Raw genomic sequence first — 19,100 nt, forward strand, 5'->3', positions numbered from 1 at the left:
GTATGATACAATTTGATGTGTATAGGAAATGTGTAAAATCATATAGGAGGAATCAAGGATTCTTTGGTATGTTTACATGTAAGAAAAATTTTTTTTGGTTAACTTGTGTATTTCTTTCTAAAACATATTTTTGGCTTTTTTTTAAATTTCTGCTATAAGTATGTACTGAATTTACCCCTTGAAGTTTGGAAACTGATTGAGAATATGTGCATAAGCTTGTTAGCTTAAAAAAGTAGTTTTAGGTAAAGGTTGATCAAATTTTCATGAACATTATTGAGGAATGAAAAGGGTTAAGCATCTAACCTTGTAGATAGTTTTGGTGTTATTTTCTGCCTAGTCTTGCTCCTGCATCTTAAGAATGTCACATCTTTATAGCTAAAATAAAGCTACTAATGTATTCAATATTAGGGTGTTTTTTCTTTTAAATTATTTTTTTGGTTAATCTTCACCCGAGGATATTTTTCCCTTGATTACTTTATTTATTTATTTTTTTCCATTGATTCTTTTAGAGAGAGTGGGAAAGGAGGGGGAGAGACAGAGAGAGAGACAAAATGGTTGCCTCCCGAACTTGCCCTGACCATGACGGGGGATTAAGCCTGCAACTGAGGTACATGCCCTTGACTGGAATCGAACCCGGGACCCTTCAGTCATTGGATTGATGCTCTATCCACTGAGCCAAACCAGCTAGGGCTGTTTTTTTGAGGATATGCTTTTTGATTGAGTTTTTTTTTTTTTAGAGAGAGCAAGGGAGAGAGAGGGAAAAAAAATCAGTGAGCTAGGGTTGAACCTGCAGCCTATGTATGTGCCCTAACCAGGAATTGAACCTACAACCTTTTGGTGTACAGGATGACGCTCCAACCAACCGAACTGCCCAGCCAGGGCATTAGTGTTTTTATATGCATTCAGTTTTCATGTTTTTGTTTTTTTTTTAAATAAATAGTTCTGAGTCATGAATCTTTGAAATGTAGAGAATGGAAAACATGAAGTGTTCATGTAGTTAATAATTTTATTGTTTTTTTTTTTTTTTTTAATTTTATTGTTAATAGGATTAATTTTATTATAAAATTTGAGATAATATGGTCCCTGAAGCTTTATTTCTATAGAGTGTGACCTATGAAGGAATAGCCTTGCTCTACATTTGCTATATAAGGCCAAGAAATTGAGATTTTTAATTGTTGACACACACCTTTGCCTGCTGTCCTGTCCTCCTTATATCCTAGTGTACCAAATTCTGACAATTTAGCCTTTTAAATATCTTGAATCTGTCTTCTTTCTCTTCTACTTTTCTGCCTTTCTCTTACTAATGCAGTGTTCTAACTATCCCTCATTAAAATCTTTTACTGGCTTTATTTTGATCACATTTTATATACATCTATTTCAAGACCTTGCATCATAGGGCCCTTACCAGTCTTTCCAGACTCAAATTTTCTTATGCTTTTTCTTACTCCCTGTGCTTCAGCCACAGTGCATACTTGCATTTATTTTATTTTTTTTGTATTTGGCATGCTTCTTCTTTGTATAGGGCTTTGTAAATGCTGTTGCTTCTGCCTTGAAACACTTCTCTACAACTCATCTTCCAGATCTCAGCTCTTGCAACATCTATACCAGCAAAGCCTCTCGTGGTCTCTCTGAGTAGGTCCAATCCATTGGACTTCTGTGTAGTACTTTTCACAGATGTAATTTGACTGTTTTTGTGAGTATTTGATAACTCTTCTCTATTGGACTGTAAAATTAGGGAGGGCAGATATGGTGTCTTTTACATATCCTTTTCTAGCCCCAGTGCCTAGCACATTGACTAAAATTAATTAGATGCTATATTGAATGAATAAATGACAATTATCAGCTCTTTAAAAAACTAACTCATAAAATCCACAAAGTTTAATACAAATAGGAGCTTTTGTTCCCTATCCTATAATAAATTTCTGTTCTTGATGGAACTTAATGTTTTTATATGTTTTAGTAACAGTTGATGAGGTTTTTTTTCTTACAATATTTTGTAGAATGTTGAATCTTTAAGTCAGGCAACCTCAAATAGTCTAACATTATAATATTCTGATATTAGATAAAGCTCTAAAGGAAATTGTCGAGCGTGTTTTCCAGTCAAACTACTTTGATAGCACCCACAACCACCAGAACGGGCTATGTGAGGAAGAAGAGGCAGCCTCAGCACCCGCTGTTGAAGACCAGGTCGCTGAAGCTGGTGAGTACTGAGGTGGAATGAGATTTAGTTTACAGTCCTGATTTTACTTTCCTTTGCCACCACCATAATCCGTATGCTGCTTTATAACATGAATTCTAAGAATAGAGGGAAGTTTTAACATAGTATCTCTTAGTTGGCATTATATCTGACCCAGAATTGAAACAGACTGAACTAATTTATTGAAACGGAAATAATTTATTCTGGAATAAATAGTAAAGAAAATTCTTTCTAAATATATTATTGTAAGAATGATAAAGTATAGAAACTTATTGCTAACTATAAGTTTATAAATAAATTCAGATTATGTGATGGTAAACGGTTAAAGATTCCTTATACTCTTTTGTATCTTCTTAGAACCTGAGCCAGCAGAGGAATACACTGAACCAAGTGAAGTTGAATCCACAGAGGTATGATTTTTATTTAATGCTGGTTTTCCCTTTCTGCCTTTCAAACAGAGGTCTCAAACATTTACTTTGCTTTGCAGTATGTAAATAGACAATTTATGGCCGAAACACAGTTCAGCAGTGGTGAAAAGGAGCAGGTAGATGATTGGGCAGTTGAAACAGTCGAGGTAAGAGTTCTGTTACAAGATTGATTTCTTTTGTCTTTAATTAGTAATTTTTATGTCTCCTAAGAGCAAATTAAGATTGTTAGTCTTGCCGAAACCGGTTTGGCTCAGTGGATAGAGCGTCGGCCTGCGGACTCAAGGGTCCCAGGTTCGATTCCGGTCAAGGGCATGTACCTTGGTTGCGGGCACATCCCCAGTAGGGGGTGTGCAAGAGGCAGCTGATCGATGTTTCTCTCTCATCGATGTTTCTAACTCTCTATCCCTCTCTCTTTCTCTCTGTAAAAAAATCAATAAAAATATATTTAAAAAAAAAAGATTGTTAGTCTTAGTACATTTATTGTAATAAACTCTTTACACAAGACTGTTCAGTTTAACAGGTGATTTGTTTATCCCTGTGGAACTTTAATAAATCACTGATGCTATCCAGTTTCAAAAAATTACAACCATGTATAAGTTAAGGTTAATGTATTAAAGTATAGTATTTGTTATTAGGCTGCTCTATAAAAACCTGGGTTCCCACAGAGGTAACCTTTAGAAAAATCCTACTCACAGGGGATATATTGGAATGTCATCTTAGACTCCTCCTCTCCTTCACCTTAACACTGTTTTGTTTCCAGGCTCTATGATCTCAATATTCCTTATAAAGGAAGGTTATGACTTGCCCAGGGTTAAAAAGTCAAACAGAAGAATATAAAAACATTTGTAATCCTCACCTGAGGATACATTAATTGATTTTGTTTTTTTAAGAGAGAGAGAGAGAGAAAGAAAAAGATAAAGGGGAGAAACATTGATGTGAGAGAGAAACATTAATCAGTTGCTTCTCATAAGTTCCCTGACGGGGAATCAAACCTGCAACCCTTTGGTACACAAGCCACCTGGCCAGGGCAGAATATAAATTTGATTAATAAAGTTTAGTGATTTTTTTCCAGCAGAGCAGGGAATTATTAACCTTTTGCACTCGGATGTCGAGTGTGACTCGACAAGTTTAGCATTGGTAGCAGCTCGTATGTCGAATTGTATTGAATGTATCAATAATTTGAAATATAAAAAAATCCAAATAAATAAGTTTGTATGAAAAGAAACTCCAGTTTTTTATTCTACTGCCACGCTTTGTAAAATCTGGGGTATTTAAAAAATTAAATCCCGAGTAGAATAAAGGAATCGAGAAAAAAGCAGGCGAGTGCAAAGGGTTAAAAATGATAACCAGGAGAAATTATTAGAGCTAGGAAAAGGACACAGAGGGAGAGTGAGGTTTGGCTTTTGTAGCAGTTTAAAGGAAGTGATGGATCTTGGCCTATAGTATTGGTTGAGAGGATAGAACGGTGGGAACTCAAAGCTTGATGATAATAATAGCTAACATTTCTTGAGTGCAGATTACACATTGGATACTGAGATATCTATAATAATAAAAGTGTAATATGCTAATTAGACCGGATGTCATAATATGCTAATTAGACCAGGGCCAGAGAGAAGCCCAGGTCCCGGCTGCCAGAGGGAAGCTGGTGCCGGCAGCCAGGGGAAGCAAGGCCTCCTCTTCCCTGAATTTCGTGCATGGGGCCTCTAGTGTATTTAATACAGATATATAGATTTAGTTAATATAGAAGATTTAGCAGTTTAAGCAAAATACATTCTTATAGGAAGTAAATAACTGGTAGTCTTTCTTTGAAAGCCATCTATAAAGTAATTGTGAAATGCTACATGGTAATCCTGTGGAATGACAGCACTTTAGAATTCTAACATTGATCAGAATGTTAAATTTGACATAAATTGTGATCAGTTTGAATAACTGCATTAAAATCTATTCTGTTTACAGTACAGATAGCATATGTAGTTTGGGGATCTGTCATGATGGTAATGAATGGAGAGCTTTCATTCTACCAATCCACTCCTCTCCCCTTCTCCCACTTTAGGTGGTAAATTCACTCCAGCAGCAACCTCAGGCTGCGTCTCCTTCAGTACCAGAGCCTCACTCTTTGACACCCGTGGCTCAGGCAGATCCCCTTGTGAGAAGACAGCGAGTACAGGACCTTATGGCACAAATGCAGGGGCCTTATAATTTCATACAGGTATGTGCAATTTAATGAAATACTAACCGAATGTCTAAGTGCTTACATTATTTGACTTACTTCCATTGTATTCTACCTTGTAGGATTCAATGCTGGATTTTGAAAACCAGACACTTGATCCTGCCATTGTATCTGCACAGCCTATGAATCCAACACAAAATATGGACATGCCCCAGCTGGTTTGTCCTCCAGGTTAGTAATGATACATTTTTATGTGATAAATATAGGGCCAATGCTTTCAGGTTTTGTAAAGTTTGTAAAATTATTTTTTTTCTTTTAATGCTTGCTTAACTTTTAGAACTACCTTTTAACTTGATGATAAACATTGTTTCCTATAATGCAATGATTAACTGTAGTTCTATAATTTTTATATTTTAATATATATATTTTTTATTGATTTCAGAGACATAAGGGGTTGGGGAGAGAAAGAGAGAAACATCATTGATGAGAATCACTGATCAGCTGCCTCCTGCACATCCCCTACTGGGGATCGAGCGTACAACTCTGGCACGTGCCCCCTGACCAAGAATCGAATGGTGACCTGGTTCAACTGACCTGGTTCATAGGTTGATGCTCAACCACTGAGCCATGCGGGCTGGGTGTTTTTTTTTTTATTACTTTTTATTGGTATATAAAAATAGAAAAGTACATGCAAATGTACATTTAGACGAGTTTTCACAAACTGAACACACCAGCACTCAAAAATGGAACATTATCAGTACCCAGAAGCCTATTTTTGTCACCTTTCAGTCACTGGCTACCCTCTTCCCCCGGCCCCATGGTAATTACTTCCTGACTTACAAACTATAGACCAGTTTTTCCTGTTTCTCTAATTTATGTAAATGAAATTTTGCTTGGGCTTTTTAAATGTCAAGATGAATCTAGGAATAAAAAATAATAGAGGTGTTTTTTTCTGAAGAATTTGGATTTTTTGGAGACTTTCTGAACATTTTATTACCTAAAAATGAGATTTAACAGACAAGTGGGTAAGAGAATGCTTAAGAGGAAAGGTGAAGATATAAAAAGACAGTTGAAGTTTCAGACTCACACTAATCTTACACCATTATTTAAATAGCAGCACTAAGTAGAGTTGGTACATTTATTGGGTTAAGTGGATCATTAGTGATTTTTAGTCTTGTTTTCTTCCCAGAAAATTTCAGCATTAAGGGCACAAAAGTGAAACTATGCAAAGTAACACATTTAATGTATAATTTTAAATGTTACATAAAAAGCATTGCTGAGTAATAGCATGTTTAATGACAGTTATTCTGGTAAGGTAGTTGGGATTTTTCCCAAGCAAAGGGAGCTCATCTTGGTCACATCTCTACCAAGAGTTAGAAAAAAGATCAAGGTTAGGCGGTTGGCCTGTTAGAAAGGAATCAGAGTTATTGGCATTCATTTTCTGAGCTCCACTGGAGGAAGAAAATAGTTTTCTAAGCTGTTAAGTTGTGCTAAAGCATGCATGTAACTCAGGTAAGGAAATGCTGAGTCCATTAGATCAGCGGTCGCCAACCATTCGGACTTTCCTGCTGCATTAGATTGTCCATGGGAACAGGCAATCTTAAGTGACTAACGAAAGAGCCTGTATTTTTTATTTAATTAATGTATTTGAATATGCTTCATTGATTTTTTTTTTTTTAAGAGAGGGAGGGAGGAAGAAACATCAATAGACTGCCTCTTGCACGCCCCCTACCGGGGATTGAGCCCAAAACCCAGGCATGTGGCCTAACTGGTAAACAAACTGGGTGACCTCTCAGTGCACGGGATAATACCCAACCAGCCAGGGCAAGATCCTGTATTTTTTATTTTTGATCTTGTTTAGGAGGGGAATGGAAAGATGGTGGGAGTTGGCAATAATATGTACACTGAATTGAATATAGACATTTTAAAAGTATACTTTTTTATTTTTTTGTGTGGAAACATTTGAGATTATACTGAAACTTGTTAATGTTAAAATAATACTGAGTATTATCTAAGGACTTAAGAGTAATGCTATTTTATAGTTACTACTTTAGAAGGCTTTTTCATGGATAACACTGGCACTGATTCTTACCTGTTCTGCTCTCTAACTCTTTTTTTCAAATATATTTTTATTAATTTCAGGGAGGAAGGGGGAGGTAGATAGAAACATCAATGATGAGAGAATCACTGATTGGCTGCCTCCTGCACGCCCCCTCCCGGGGATGGAGCCCCCAACTTGGGCATGTGCCCTTGATCGGAATCGAACCCAGTACCCTTCAGTCCACAGGCCGACGCTTTATCCACCGAGCCAAACCTCAGCTAAGGCTGCTCTCTACCTCTGTTAATACTTTATCACTAACATCTTTACCTTTGTAAAACAGAATGAAAGCCATTGTGAGAGTTGATTAATAATGATTACCAGTAAACACAATACTCACTTGAAAGCTAAAATTCAAAGTATCTTCATGATTGCTAACAGTTTGTTTAGAATTCGGCTATAGAATTTTGCCTTTTGCTACAAAGTAAAAGGTATTTAGACATCTTTGAAAAAATTTAATTTTGTATAACGATATTTTTTTGGTCAATTTTTCAGTTCATTCTGAATCTAGACTTGCTCAACCTAATCAAGTTCCCGTACAACCAGAAACTTCACAGGTAAGAGTGATATAAATATTTTTGCGGGTTTGTTTTTAGCCAGTTCTTCAGTCACTTTCTTAGTTAGCTTATGAAAGTCAGGTATGAATTTGATGGGTGTCCAAATCTGGCATGTGTAGCTTTATTTCTATGTCTACATTTATTTTTCTTGGTGATGTTTAAAATTGTTTTCTAATTTTTTTTTTAAATAATAGTTTATTATAATGAAAGAAGTAGCTTTTAGACATAATTCTAAAATTCAGTGCAGATATTACCATTTTAGAAGCATTTGTGGGGACCTTATAACTGAACTAGTGTTTAACTTTGAGCTTCAATAATATATGTATTTTTTGTAGTTGTTAGGTTTTATAGTTTACTTAACAGGTACATTTATTTTTTTTAGCTTTGCATGTATTAGAGTTGGCTTACAACAGAAAGAAGCTTTGATTACTTTATTTCCGTGTAGGTTCCTTTGGTTTCATCCACAAGTGAAGGGTATACAGCATCTCAACCCTTGTACCAGCCTTCTCATGCTACAGAGCAACGACCACAAAAGGAACCAATTGATCAGATTCAGGCAAGTTCTGTTACCAGGTCATATAAACTTGATGAGGTGCTTATTCATGAATTGGGCTGATGTAAATTACTGTTAATATAGTGACTCTTCATTTTGGACCTAATGCATGTACCTACAGTATTTTTATTTCATGAAATAGTTAAGTTTGTTAATACACATATGGGCAGTAGCCTTGGCTAAGTGTAGTTTATCACTAAAGTGCATCTATTCACTTTGTGTTTAGGCAACAATCTCTTTAAATGCAGACCAGACTTCAGCATCCTCATCCCTTCCTGCTGCCTCTCAGCCACAAGTGTTCCAGGCTGGGACAAGCAAACCTTTACATAGCAGTGGAATCAATGTAAATGCAGCTCCATTCCAATCCATGCAAACGGTAGGCAAATTAATTCAACCAACATTGAGTACCTAGTGTGTACTATTATCATGCTAGAGTTTCAACAAAAGGTCTTCATTTAACTTTGTGCTTGAGTCTGCATCTACCCTAACTGTAGGGTATATTTAATTGAACCTAAACTCTGATTTTCCTGCTTCCAGAGGTAGATTTGAGTCTTAGGAGTTATGTGATCATATCTTCTTGTTTTACAGTTGCACCCTTTTGATTTGATTAACAAAATTTTAAACATGCAGAAAAGTAGACCAAAATAACAGCCATATATAAACATTGTCACCTAGATTTAACAGTTGTTTACATTTTGCTATATTTGCTTAATTGTTTACTGAAGTATATCAAAGTAAATTTCAGGCAGTATGGTACTTCACCCTGGTTCTTCAGTAAACATCTCTAAATTGCAGTTTGTAGAAAATAATAATGGAAAATAATCAGTGGGATAGAGTTAAATCAGTGCTCATAGGAAAATTCATAGTGTTAAATACTTAAAATATTAACTTGTGATTGAAAATATCATAAAAATAAAATAACAAGTAAATATTCAACTCATATCTCAAGTTTATAGAAAAATTGTGTAACTGATATTGTATCAGGGGTTTATGCCTTTTATACAGATTTGTCATTTATAATAGAATTTCCAAGGCTATTGATTATATGTCTTTAGATTTTTAAAATGCACACTCATAATGCTCTGTTTTAAGTGCTGTATGGCATATTTTTTTCCACATTGAAGTGCATTAATTGAAGGGTGTGTGTGTGTGTGTGTGTGTGATGTTTGAGACTTCATTTGAGGTAAAACCAGCATTGGAGTCTGCCATGTTAAAAGTGAGGAAATTATTAACATAACTGGATGAACTAATCATTTATTTACTTACAGGTGTTCAATATGAATGCCCCAGTTCCTCCTGTTAATGAACCAGAAACTTTAAAACAGCAGAATCAGTACCAGGCCAGTTATAACCAGAGCTTTTCCAGTCAGCCTCACCAAGTAGAGCAAACAGAGCTTCAGCAAGAACAGCTTCAAACAGGTAGGAAACCCAGGGTCACTCCTTGGCTGCTTGCTTTCCAATGCAGGTGTTGACAGCGTAGGACAGTTTAGACTGTAGAGTGGCTGCATCCAGGAGTTTTTGTTTTACATTAGACCTTACCAATTTTGCATTTTTGATCCCGAGTTAAATTGAGTATGGATTTGCTATATATGAATAACATGCAGTCTTATACCCATTTTCCTTTGGTAGGTGAGCTTTCATAGTATCATTTTTATTATATGACTTTAGTGGAATTAAACTTGTTATTCAAATTATGATTAATTTGGCTTTTAATTGCTAATTTATTAAAGCCTGCTGGCATGATACTCAGCACTCAGTTATACAAAGTCAGGAAGCAGTAAGGAGTTGGTGGTGGCTGCATTTGGTTGACTGGTTGAAACAAAAGTCCTTGTTGGAAAGTATGTTTGTAATTTGGCCTGTTATCATACCTGTCAGTAATAAAGTAGATAAAGATATTTTAGATTTGTTAAATTTGTAACACATGAAATACCTTTTTAGGTCTTTGGTTATTTAATTCCTAGGAATTTAATTGGGATCCCACAACAAACTATGGCAAACCCTGCAAAAACCATATGAGTTGTTATTACTTTGAATTTATCAGACTGATTTAAGTAACTATGAACTTTTCTTATTAGACCTGGATCAACATGGTAGATTTTTCAGTAATAAATTCTTACATCGCCCTATAGTACTCAGCACTTACTAATCAGTAGGGAGGTTAAGTCAGTCATAATCTGATAGAAATTTGTCAGTTATGCTGTGTGTGCTCAGCTTCTGAATAACTGGGCTTCTTGCTCTCAGGCTCCTTTAATTATTTCATTGCCATGTACTAGTATTCATAAGTTGGTTTGGAGCAGGTAAATTTAGGACCTTTTGACATTGTGCTGACATGCTTGCTATTTTGCCCATTTTTTTCAGATGGTGTGATGAAATTAAAAGTAATTACTACATATTTGTTAATTTTACCCCTTGTGCCAGTTGATTTCAAACTATCTTGCTCTTATATTCTACTTGAGTTCACTAATTGACGGAAGCACTTGAGCTAGATAGATAACCTTTTGTTGTTATTTTAAAAGACATTATTTATAAAGATTAACTGCATACATTCACAGACATCCTATTTAATAAAAGAGTAATATGCAAATTGACTATCACTCCAACACACAAGATGGCAGTTAGGGGTGACCAGGCCGGCAGAGGAGGGAAGTTGGGGGTGACCGGGGCTGCAGGAGAGGGCAGTTAGGGGCAATCGGGCTGGCAGGTGAGCAGTTAGGCATCAATCAGGTTGGCAGGGGAGTGGTTAGGGGGTGATCAGGCTGGCGGGCAGAAGCGGTTAGGGGCAATCAAGAAGGCAGGCAGGCAAGTGGTTAGGAGCCAGTAGTCCTGGGTTGTGAGAGGGATGTCCGACTGCCTGTTTAGGCATGATCACATAGGATCGGGCCTAAACAGGCAGTCGGACATCCCTCGAGGGGTCCCAGGTTGGAGAGAGGGTGCAGGCTTGGGCTGAGGGACACATCCCCCCGTGCACAAATTTCATGCACCGGGCCTCTAGTTTTCAATAAAAAAGCAAAATCAGACCATATATTTTGTTATTTAAACTTAAACCTCTAGCCCAGTCTGTTCTCCACACAGTAGCCCCGAGTGATGATTTTAAAATGTACATCAGATGTCTTGCTCTTGTTCAAAACCTTTCAGTGACTTTCCATTTTATTTAGAAAAGCAATCCAAAGTCTTTGGTTTATAAGGTCCTTTATGATCTGGTCCCCGCCTTGATCCTGTGTATATCCTATTTCCTTCCATAGCAGCCATAAGCACAGCAGGTTCTCTGCTCTCTCATGGACTTTACACTCCTCCTTATTGCCTGAAACTTGCTTCCACTAATGTTTGCGTGGCTTTGTTTATTGGCTTTTTTTTAGGTTTTTGCTCAGATAGCACCTTACAGAGACCTCCCTTCATTGCCCTGTCTAAATATATCACATTCACTTTGGTCACTCATTTATCCTGCTATGGTTTAGTCTTCATCACTTATTACCTGATACTATATAGATGTTTTCACTTGTATGTGTATTTTATTCACTTATCTCCCATTATTAAAATGTCCATCTGGGCAAAGATTGTACGTTAGTAACTGGTACATCCCTGATGTCTAGGACATGCTTGGCATGTTGATGGCACTCGGATAGTTGTTGAACAAATCAGTGTGTCCCATCATTCCAGAAGTTTTGTTTAATTTGAATTAAAGGAGAAAAGGAATTCTGGTATTTTTAAATAAAGATTACTCTTTAATTGTTTTGCTCTGAGTTTCTTACAGTGAGATTTGACCAACATTAATTCTTAGTGATAAAAAGTGAGTCGAAAATTCGGTTCTTTTACCTACTTTCTACCTGCGTACAAATGAATCTTTTTAGATAGAAAATGTTACTTGTACTGGTGATATTTGCTTGTAATTTTAAATTTTGGGAATGCAGTAAAAGGTAATTAATCTAAAGATCACATTGTAAATAATAGTGTATTTGTTCCATTACATAGTTGAAAAAGGAGTCATGATCCCTTCCTTCCTAGACATTTTCTAGTCCTTTAATTGAAAAATAGCATTCGAAGAACTAAAATGTTCTTGGGGTTTCTTGAGTATATAAAATATGTCAGGTAAAGATTTTCGAGAGTCACGCCACCTTTTCTTTCTGCCCAAGCATGGGAGATCTGGGCTGGCTAGAGGCGGCTGGTTTTGTTCCTGGGGTATAGGCAGGCCTTCCTGTGGTCTCTACTTTCCTCACCTCCCAAAGGTATAATTAGCACCCCGTTTTTTTCCTCCCCCACCCCATGAATTATGAAAATTGCAAACCTTGGCATAATAGCAGAGATGTGCCTTGGTATTTAACATTTGAAGATTTCTAGATCCCTCACTGAGGAGGACGGGTGCAGAGTAGTGGGCCTTCTAAGACCTTCCTTTCATTCTAGTTGGCTGCATGCCAGTGTATCATTTAACTGTCTTCAAAATTGGCTGCACTCAAGTGCTTGAAATGAATCAAGAATTAAGGGGGGGTACAAGTTGAAGGCCTCTGCTGGTTTATCTTTGTAATTGACTGAATATTGTAGCTTAGTTATGGAAACATTTTTTGGTATGTTTTCACTAAATTTGAGGGAGATTTAAAAGAATAAGAAAGCTTCAACTACTAAGGAACCTTGTAATGAAAATAAGTAAGTAAATGGTATAAAATGATAATTTTACTGTTTCTGTATGTGAGATCTTTTTAATTATTTTTGGTCTCTTGTGCTAATAGGCTTTGCCTCTCAGAAGATGTTTAATATAGCTTTTCAAATAATTTGGAAGGATAGAATTGTGTGTTCTCATACAATTGTGTGCTTTCAGATATACAGAATTGTTGGAGATTTGCATTCTCTTGTAGGAGCAAAGCAGGGACTTTTGATGTGTAGTTTTCCCTATTAATATGAAAATTTGTGTAAAGCCAGAATTAAATTTTGAGGAGACTGTATAAGATTCTTTGTAAGCCAGAAAGCATGTGGGAGAACAAATTGTATTGAGCTGTGTATAGTGTGTGTGTGTATATATACATGTCTTTTTCCTCTCTTTTATTATAGTGGTTGGCACTTACCATGGATCCCAGGACCAGCCCCATCAAGTGACTGGTAACCACCAGCAGCCTCCCCAGCAGAACACTGGATTTCCTCGTAGCAGTCAGCCCTATTACAATAGTCGTGGTGTGTCTCGTGGAGGCTCTCGTGGTGCTAGAGGCTTGATGAATGGATACAGGGGCCCTGCAAATGGATTCAGAGGTAAAAATTAACACCACCAAATTCATGCCCTTTCCTGATTTGTAAAATACATAGAAATAGTCATGTTTTGGGGAAAGATATGTCTCTCTCTGCATTAGTCTCCTATATAGTTTAAAAACTTCTACATATTTTGATAGTCATTTAAATTGACATTGAGTTTTTTATAAGTGTTAGATCCATGCCAACTATTGTCCTATAAGGGATAATTGCTTTCTATATATTATCAGACCTTAGTGATATTTTTTTGGTTGTTTTTTTTTTTTTTTTTTTCCTTTTTTTGTGTGTATGTGCATGGATGGGAGAAAATTTCATTTTCTAATTAATGCTCATAGAAATATGTAAACAAATTGGGTCAGGAGATTAGAAATTAATATGAATAACTATCATGGTTTATAATTTTTTAGTTCTTCCCTTGGTCAGTAGGTAGTAAGAAAGTAAACATTCCTTGTGAAGATAAGAAAATTATTCTCTTGTCCTAAATTTTAGGAGGATATGATGGTTACCGCCCTTCATTCTCTAACACTCCGAACAGTGGTTACACACAGTCTCAGTTCAGTGCTCCCCGGGACTACTCTGGCTATCAGCGGGTAGGTAAAGTTGTTTTAAAATACAAAATGACTGAAATATACCAATGAAAGTGATTATAGTTTCTTTTTAAAATATATTTTTATTGGTTTCAGAGAGGAGAAGGGAGAGAGAAGCATTGATTAGCTGCCTCTTGCACATCCCCCACTGGGGATGGAGTCCACAACCTGGGCATGTGCCTTGACCGGGCATCGAACCCTCAACCTCTTGGTTCATAGGTTGATGCTCAATCACTGAACCATACTGTCTGGGCTGTAGTTTCCTGATGGACTTGATTAACTAATTTGGGCTGATTTTATACCTGTGTTGTTGTTTTTTAAAATTATTTTTATTGAAATCAGAGAGGAAGGAGAGGCGGGGAGAGAGAGACATCAGTGATGAGAGAGAATCATTGATTGGCTGCCTCCTGCACACCCCCTATTTGGGATTGAACCCACAACTCAGGCATGTGCCATTGACCGGAATCGAACCCAGGACTCTTCAGTCCCTGGGCCGATGCTCTATCCACTGAGCCGAACCAGCTAGGGCTGATTTTGTATCTTTTTACAAGATACTTCATTATGGAGAATGATGACTTTTCCATTTTTTAGCACTTAGTGTAGGTACTCATTTAAGAACATCTGTTAAAAACAATGATTTTTTTTAAGAGCAGAGAGAAAGAAAATATTTCATTGAACATTCTTAAGAATAGGAGTATAACAATTATAGAATAATAGTTACATTGAAATGTCTAAAAGAATAAGGAAGAGTTCTGTATTTTGCAAGTATTTGACTAAGAATCTAGGTGGCTAAGGATTTAAAAATTACCTTCTCTTCTCTTCAGTACTAACTAGCATGTCTTTTAGGACGGATATCAGCAGAATTTCAAGCGAGGCTCTGGGCAGAATGGACCACGGGGAGCCCCACGAGGTAATATTTTGTGGTGGTGATCCTAGTTCCTAAGTGGAGCTTCTGTTCTGGCCTTGGAAGAGCTGTTCATAATCTGCATGTAGGTTACTGGTTAGGAATACATTGATCATTTCCAGACTTGTTGCAAGGGGTTAAATGAAATGCTCTGTTTCTAAAACTTATCTTGAACCAAATTTAATTTTTTGAATGACTTTCCCTGTTACTATTCTGTCTCAAAAACTAGAACATTTTTCCTCCTCAGAAAAAAAATGTTTTTCCAACTGCAAATTATTTTTCAGGTCCTAAAACCTGCTAAATGTTTTTAGGAAGTACTTACTGAAACATTTTGTAAGACATTTTTGGAATGAGATTGAACATTTATATAAATTTATTATTCCTCTTTTATTTTTGAAACATGCATATTATATTTTAGGGCCAGAGACCCTTTAATGGCCAGATAAGCCATAGTTACATTTAGAGAACCATTTAGAAGTCATAGAACTTAATTGAAATTTCAATGCCTTTTGGACCACTATTATATAAATACCCATTTATTTCTGACTTTTAAACAAAACCTCCAAATTCCTAACTAATTAAATATTTAAAAATACAGCTTTTAAGAGTTTTTGGGTTTGTCTATTACTGTAGGAAAACTACTTCGTACTATTTGGGCAGGAAGTCAACCTATGTAACAGAAGTAGCATTTCATATGATCTGAAGTTCTAAATGGTTCTCTTATTTGAAGGATGTAAATTGAAGAGGTTTCCTCTAGTTATTGGCCATCACATGTATAAAATGTATATTTAGGAGGAATTATAAAGTACTTTGATTTTAATGCTAATAGAAACTGGCCAGCAAAAGGTGCATTTTTAAAAAATTAATGGATCACTGGGAAATTATTGACTTGAAATATCAAAGGATATTTGCATGTGAATGTGAGTTATGTTCATTTTCACCTTGTAGCATATTCTATGAAAGTTGAGTTGACTGGTAGCTAAAAATTGTTTTAACAGCATGTAAAAAGTTATTTTATCTGTTACAAGTCATTATACAATTTTCAATGTTATGTAGTTTCTTTTTAAAAGTTTAGGTAATAAGGTCTGTTTTTCATTCTGGTGCTTTTATTAATTTTGATAGTATGATGTTACTTACTACTGAAATGTAATAAGCTAGAGTGTACACTAGAATGTAAGCTCCATGAGAGCAGGTACCTTGTCTGTTTTCACTGCTGTATCTATTTCCAACGCCTGATGACAGTGCCTGGCACATAGTAGGCACTCAATAAATACTTGTTGAATGAATGAATGAATGAGTACTGGTGGAATACTCCATTAGCTCTACTCTTCTTTTAGCTAGAGAACATGAGCAAATTTGGGCATGACAACTTCCAGGACAGGTGAAACTTGAACACTGAAATATTGACCTCTTAAACCTAATAATGTGGTGACAAGCTACCCACATGCTTCTTGACTTCAGATGAAAATCTGCTTGAAGGCAAAACAAATAGTATTTGAAAGAAAAACCAAATGCCATTTTTGTCTTCTAGGTCGTGGAGGGCCCCCAAGACCCAACAGAGGGATGCCGCAAATGAACACTCAGCAAGTGAATTAATCTGATTCACAGGATTATGTTTAATCGCCAAAAACACACTGGCCAGTGTACCATAATATGTTACCAGAAGAGTTATTATCTATTTGTTCTCCCTTTCAGAAAACTTATTGTAAAGGGACTGTTTTCATCCCATAAAGACAGGACTACCATTGTCAGCTTTATATTACCTGGATATGGAAGGAAACTATTTTTACTCTGCATGTTCTGTCCTAAGCGTCATCTTGAGCCTTGCACATGATACTCAGATTCCTCACCCTTGCTTAGGAGTAAAACATAATATACTTTACAGGGTGATAATATCTCCATAGTTAACCGAAGTGGCTTGGAAAAAGCAAGATTGACTTGTGACATTGGATAAAGTCTACAAATCAACCCTAGCATTATTCAATGGTAATTGACAAAAACATTTCCCTTGAAAGGAAGATGGAAGGAGTTTGGTTTGGCAGAAAAACTGCATTTCACAACTTTTCCAGTTAAATTGGAGCACTGAACGTTTAGATGCACATCAAATTACGCATGGGCCCTTAATCACACATATAAGGTTGGCTACCAGCTTTGACACAGCACTATTCATCCTTGGCCAAATGACTGTGGTTAAAAACATGTAAATTGCTTCCTAACAGCTGACACTGTGTAAGACAAAGCCAAAATGCAAAATTAGGCTTTGATTGGCACTTTTTGAAAAATATGCAACAAATATGGGATGTAATCTGGATCACCGCTTCTGTACTTAATGTGAAGTATTTAGATACCTTTTGAACACATAACATTTTCTTTGACAATGATTTTTGTAAGGATTGGTAATACCTATCATTCCTTATGATGCTCATTGTCTGTCACTAATCCTTGGATCTTGCTGTTTTGTCACCTGAAGTGGTACAGGTACTGATGAAAATCTATAATGGATAATCCTAACACTTTTGGCCACACGTTTTCTTGCAGTCTGAAGGTTTTTAAAAGATATCAAATGCCTGCTGCTACCACCCTTTTAAATTGCTATCTTTTGAAAAGCACCAGTATATGTTAGATTGATTTCCCTATTTTAGGGAAATGACAGTCGGTAGTCTCAGTTCTGATGGTATAAGCAAAACAAATAAAACATGTTTATAAAAGTTGCATCTTGAAACACTGGTGTTCAACAGCTAGCAGCTGTTCAATCATGCATTGTTAGTGTTTCAAATTTTGTGGTCATCTCCAGCAGCTATTTCTATAGTACTTAAATTTGTCTAACCCTAATTATCCTTTTCTCCTGGAGGGATTTATATTCAAAGTGGTGATTCCTTCCTTAGATGAATAGGGAGAGTCACATATTTTGATGGACATTGACAGTTTAGTAATTTATGTACTATGCTGGAATATGTGCTAGCAGTTTGAGCATTTAGTTCTGTGTGCCTATGAACTCAATGCTGCTGGTCGTATCCCACTTGGACTTCATGGAGAACTAAGCCCACCTATTAAGCAAAGGTTACTAAGTTAATGATAGTTTCTGTGCAGAAGTTACATTTTTTCAGCCTTTAGCTAAGGAATTTTTTTTCAGTAGGTGCTCAGCACAAAACTATTCTCAAATATTCATCATTAGACAACTGGAGTTTTTGCTGGTTTTAACCTAAAATGGATAGGCTGTTGAACATTCCACATGCAAAAGTTTTGTAGGGTGGTGGGGAGTGGGGGGGAATCTTCAATGTTTATTTTAAAATAAAGTAAGTTCTTGACTTTCATGTGTGGTTGTGGTACATCATATTGGAGGGTTATCTGTTTACATTTGCAAATGAGTACTTATTTTGTTGGCACCTCCCCTTGTGTGCTTTAAATGACATCTGCCTGGGATGTACCACAACCATATGTTACGTGTATTTTAGAGGGATTATATAGAATATTCGTGGTTTATTGGGTAATCCCTAGATGTATGCTTACAGTCCTCTATAAAACTAAATTTGCTATCTGTGTAGAAAAGAATTTCATGACATTTACAATCAAAATTGAAGTAAATAAGTTCTGATCTCAATCAGTTCAGAGATGGGATGGGGAGAAACACTTTCTACATTTCAAAATTCTATGCATTAGTGTAGATGTTGTGAATGTGTAAAGGTGTTTGTTTGATTATATGTTTTTGAAGTACTATGTATTTTTTTTAGCATTCTACCATTACAGTGTAAATGTAAAGCGTTTATGCTTCAATTCAGACTATATTTTTAAATAATTTTTTATTGATTTCTTTTTTTTTGGAGACAGAGAGGGAGAGGGATAGAAACATGGATGAGAGAGGAACATCATCGATTGGCTGCCTCTTGCACTGTCCCTATTGAGGATGGAGCCCGCAACCTCTTGGTTCCTGGGTTGATGCTCAACCGGTGAGCCACACCGGCTGGGGCGAGGCTATATTTTTTAAAGGAATACCTCAGTCTGAGGCAGAGAACTTTGTAAAAGGTTCCATTAAGATCTGAGTCTTGGTTCTAAGTATTCTGTCTAATATATTAATATACTTGTCCTATCTATCTGCAGAAAGGCTTTTGTTTGGTCAAATGCATATATTAGCAGAGTTGCAAGGAAATGATTGTCACATGTGTCACTGTAGCTTCTTGGTATAGCAAGACTCCATACATACAAAGAATTTTTGTAAATGCACAAATACCAGTCATCTCACATGGATAATGTGGCTTTTGTTTTAAAGCTTTAAGGTAGAATGTCATGGATTGCCTTGGTTAGGGCAATTTAATTTTCAGATCCTAATATCCCTAAAGAATAGGGAAGAGTTTTTCTTGATCATTGTTACCTTGA

General features: G+C 36.3%; 1 protein-coding gene across 2 annotated transcripts in view; it reads left to right on the forward strand.

Annotated features, from left to right (window-relative positions):
- Nucleotides 1-17,438, forward strand: part of CAPRIN1 (cell cycle associated protein 1) — a 40,378-nt gene extending 22,940 nt beyond the window's left edge. Inside the window, exons 7-19 of one of the 2 annotated variants that reach the window (XM_079787071.1) lie at nt 2,063-2,200; nt 2,555-2,607; nt 2,685-2,771; nt 4,679-4,834; nt 4,918-5,026; nt 7,389-7,450; nt 7,896-8,006; nt 8,230-8,379; nt 9,272-9,422; nt 13,044-13,238; nt 13,725-13,825; nt 14,669-14,732; nt 16,258-17,438. In XM_079787071.1, the coding sequence (XP_079643197.1) occupies nt 2,063-2,200; nt 2,555-2,607; nt 2,685-2,771; nt 4,679-4,834; nt 4,918-5,026; nt 7,389-7,450; nt 7,896-8,006; nt 8,230-8,379; nt 9,272-9,422; nt 13,044-13,238; nt 13,725-13,825; nt 14,669-14,732; nt 16,258-16,322 (1,442 nt within the window). In that variant the 3' untranslated portion in view covers nt 16,323-17,438. The remainder of the gene's footprint in view (nt 1-2,062; nt 2,201-2,554; nt 2,608-2,684; nt 2,772-4,678; nt 4,835-4,917; nt 5,027-7,388; nt 7,451-7,895; nt 8,007-8,229; nt 8,380-9,271; nt 9,423-13,043; nt 13,239-13,724; nt 13,826-14,668; nt 14,733-16,257) is intronic. The other variant, XM_079787072.1, reaches the window with a different exon arrangement.
- The last annotated feature ends 1,662 nt before the right edge of the window (nt 17,439-19,100 follow it).

The sequence above is a fragment of the Cnephaeus nilssonii genome (assembly GCF_951640355.1).
Source record: "Cnephaeus nilssonii genome assembly, chromosome: 13".
Lineage (NCBI taxonomy): Eukaryota > Metazoa > Chordata > Mammalia > Chiroptera > Vespertilionidae > Cnephaeus > Cnephaeus nilssonii.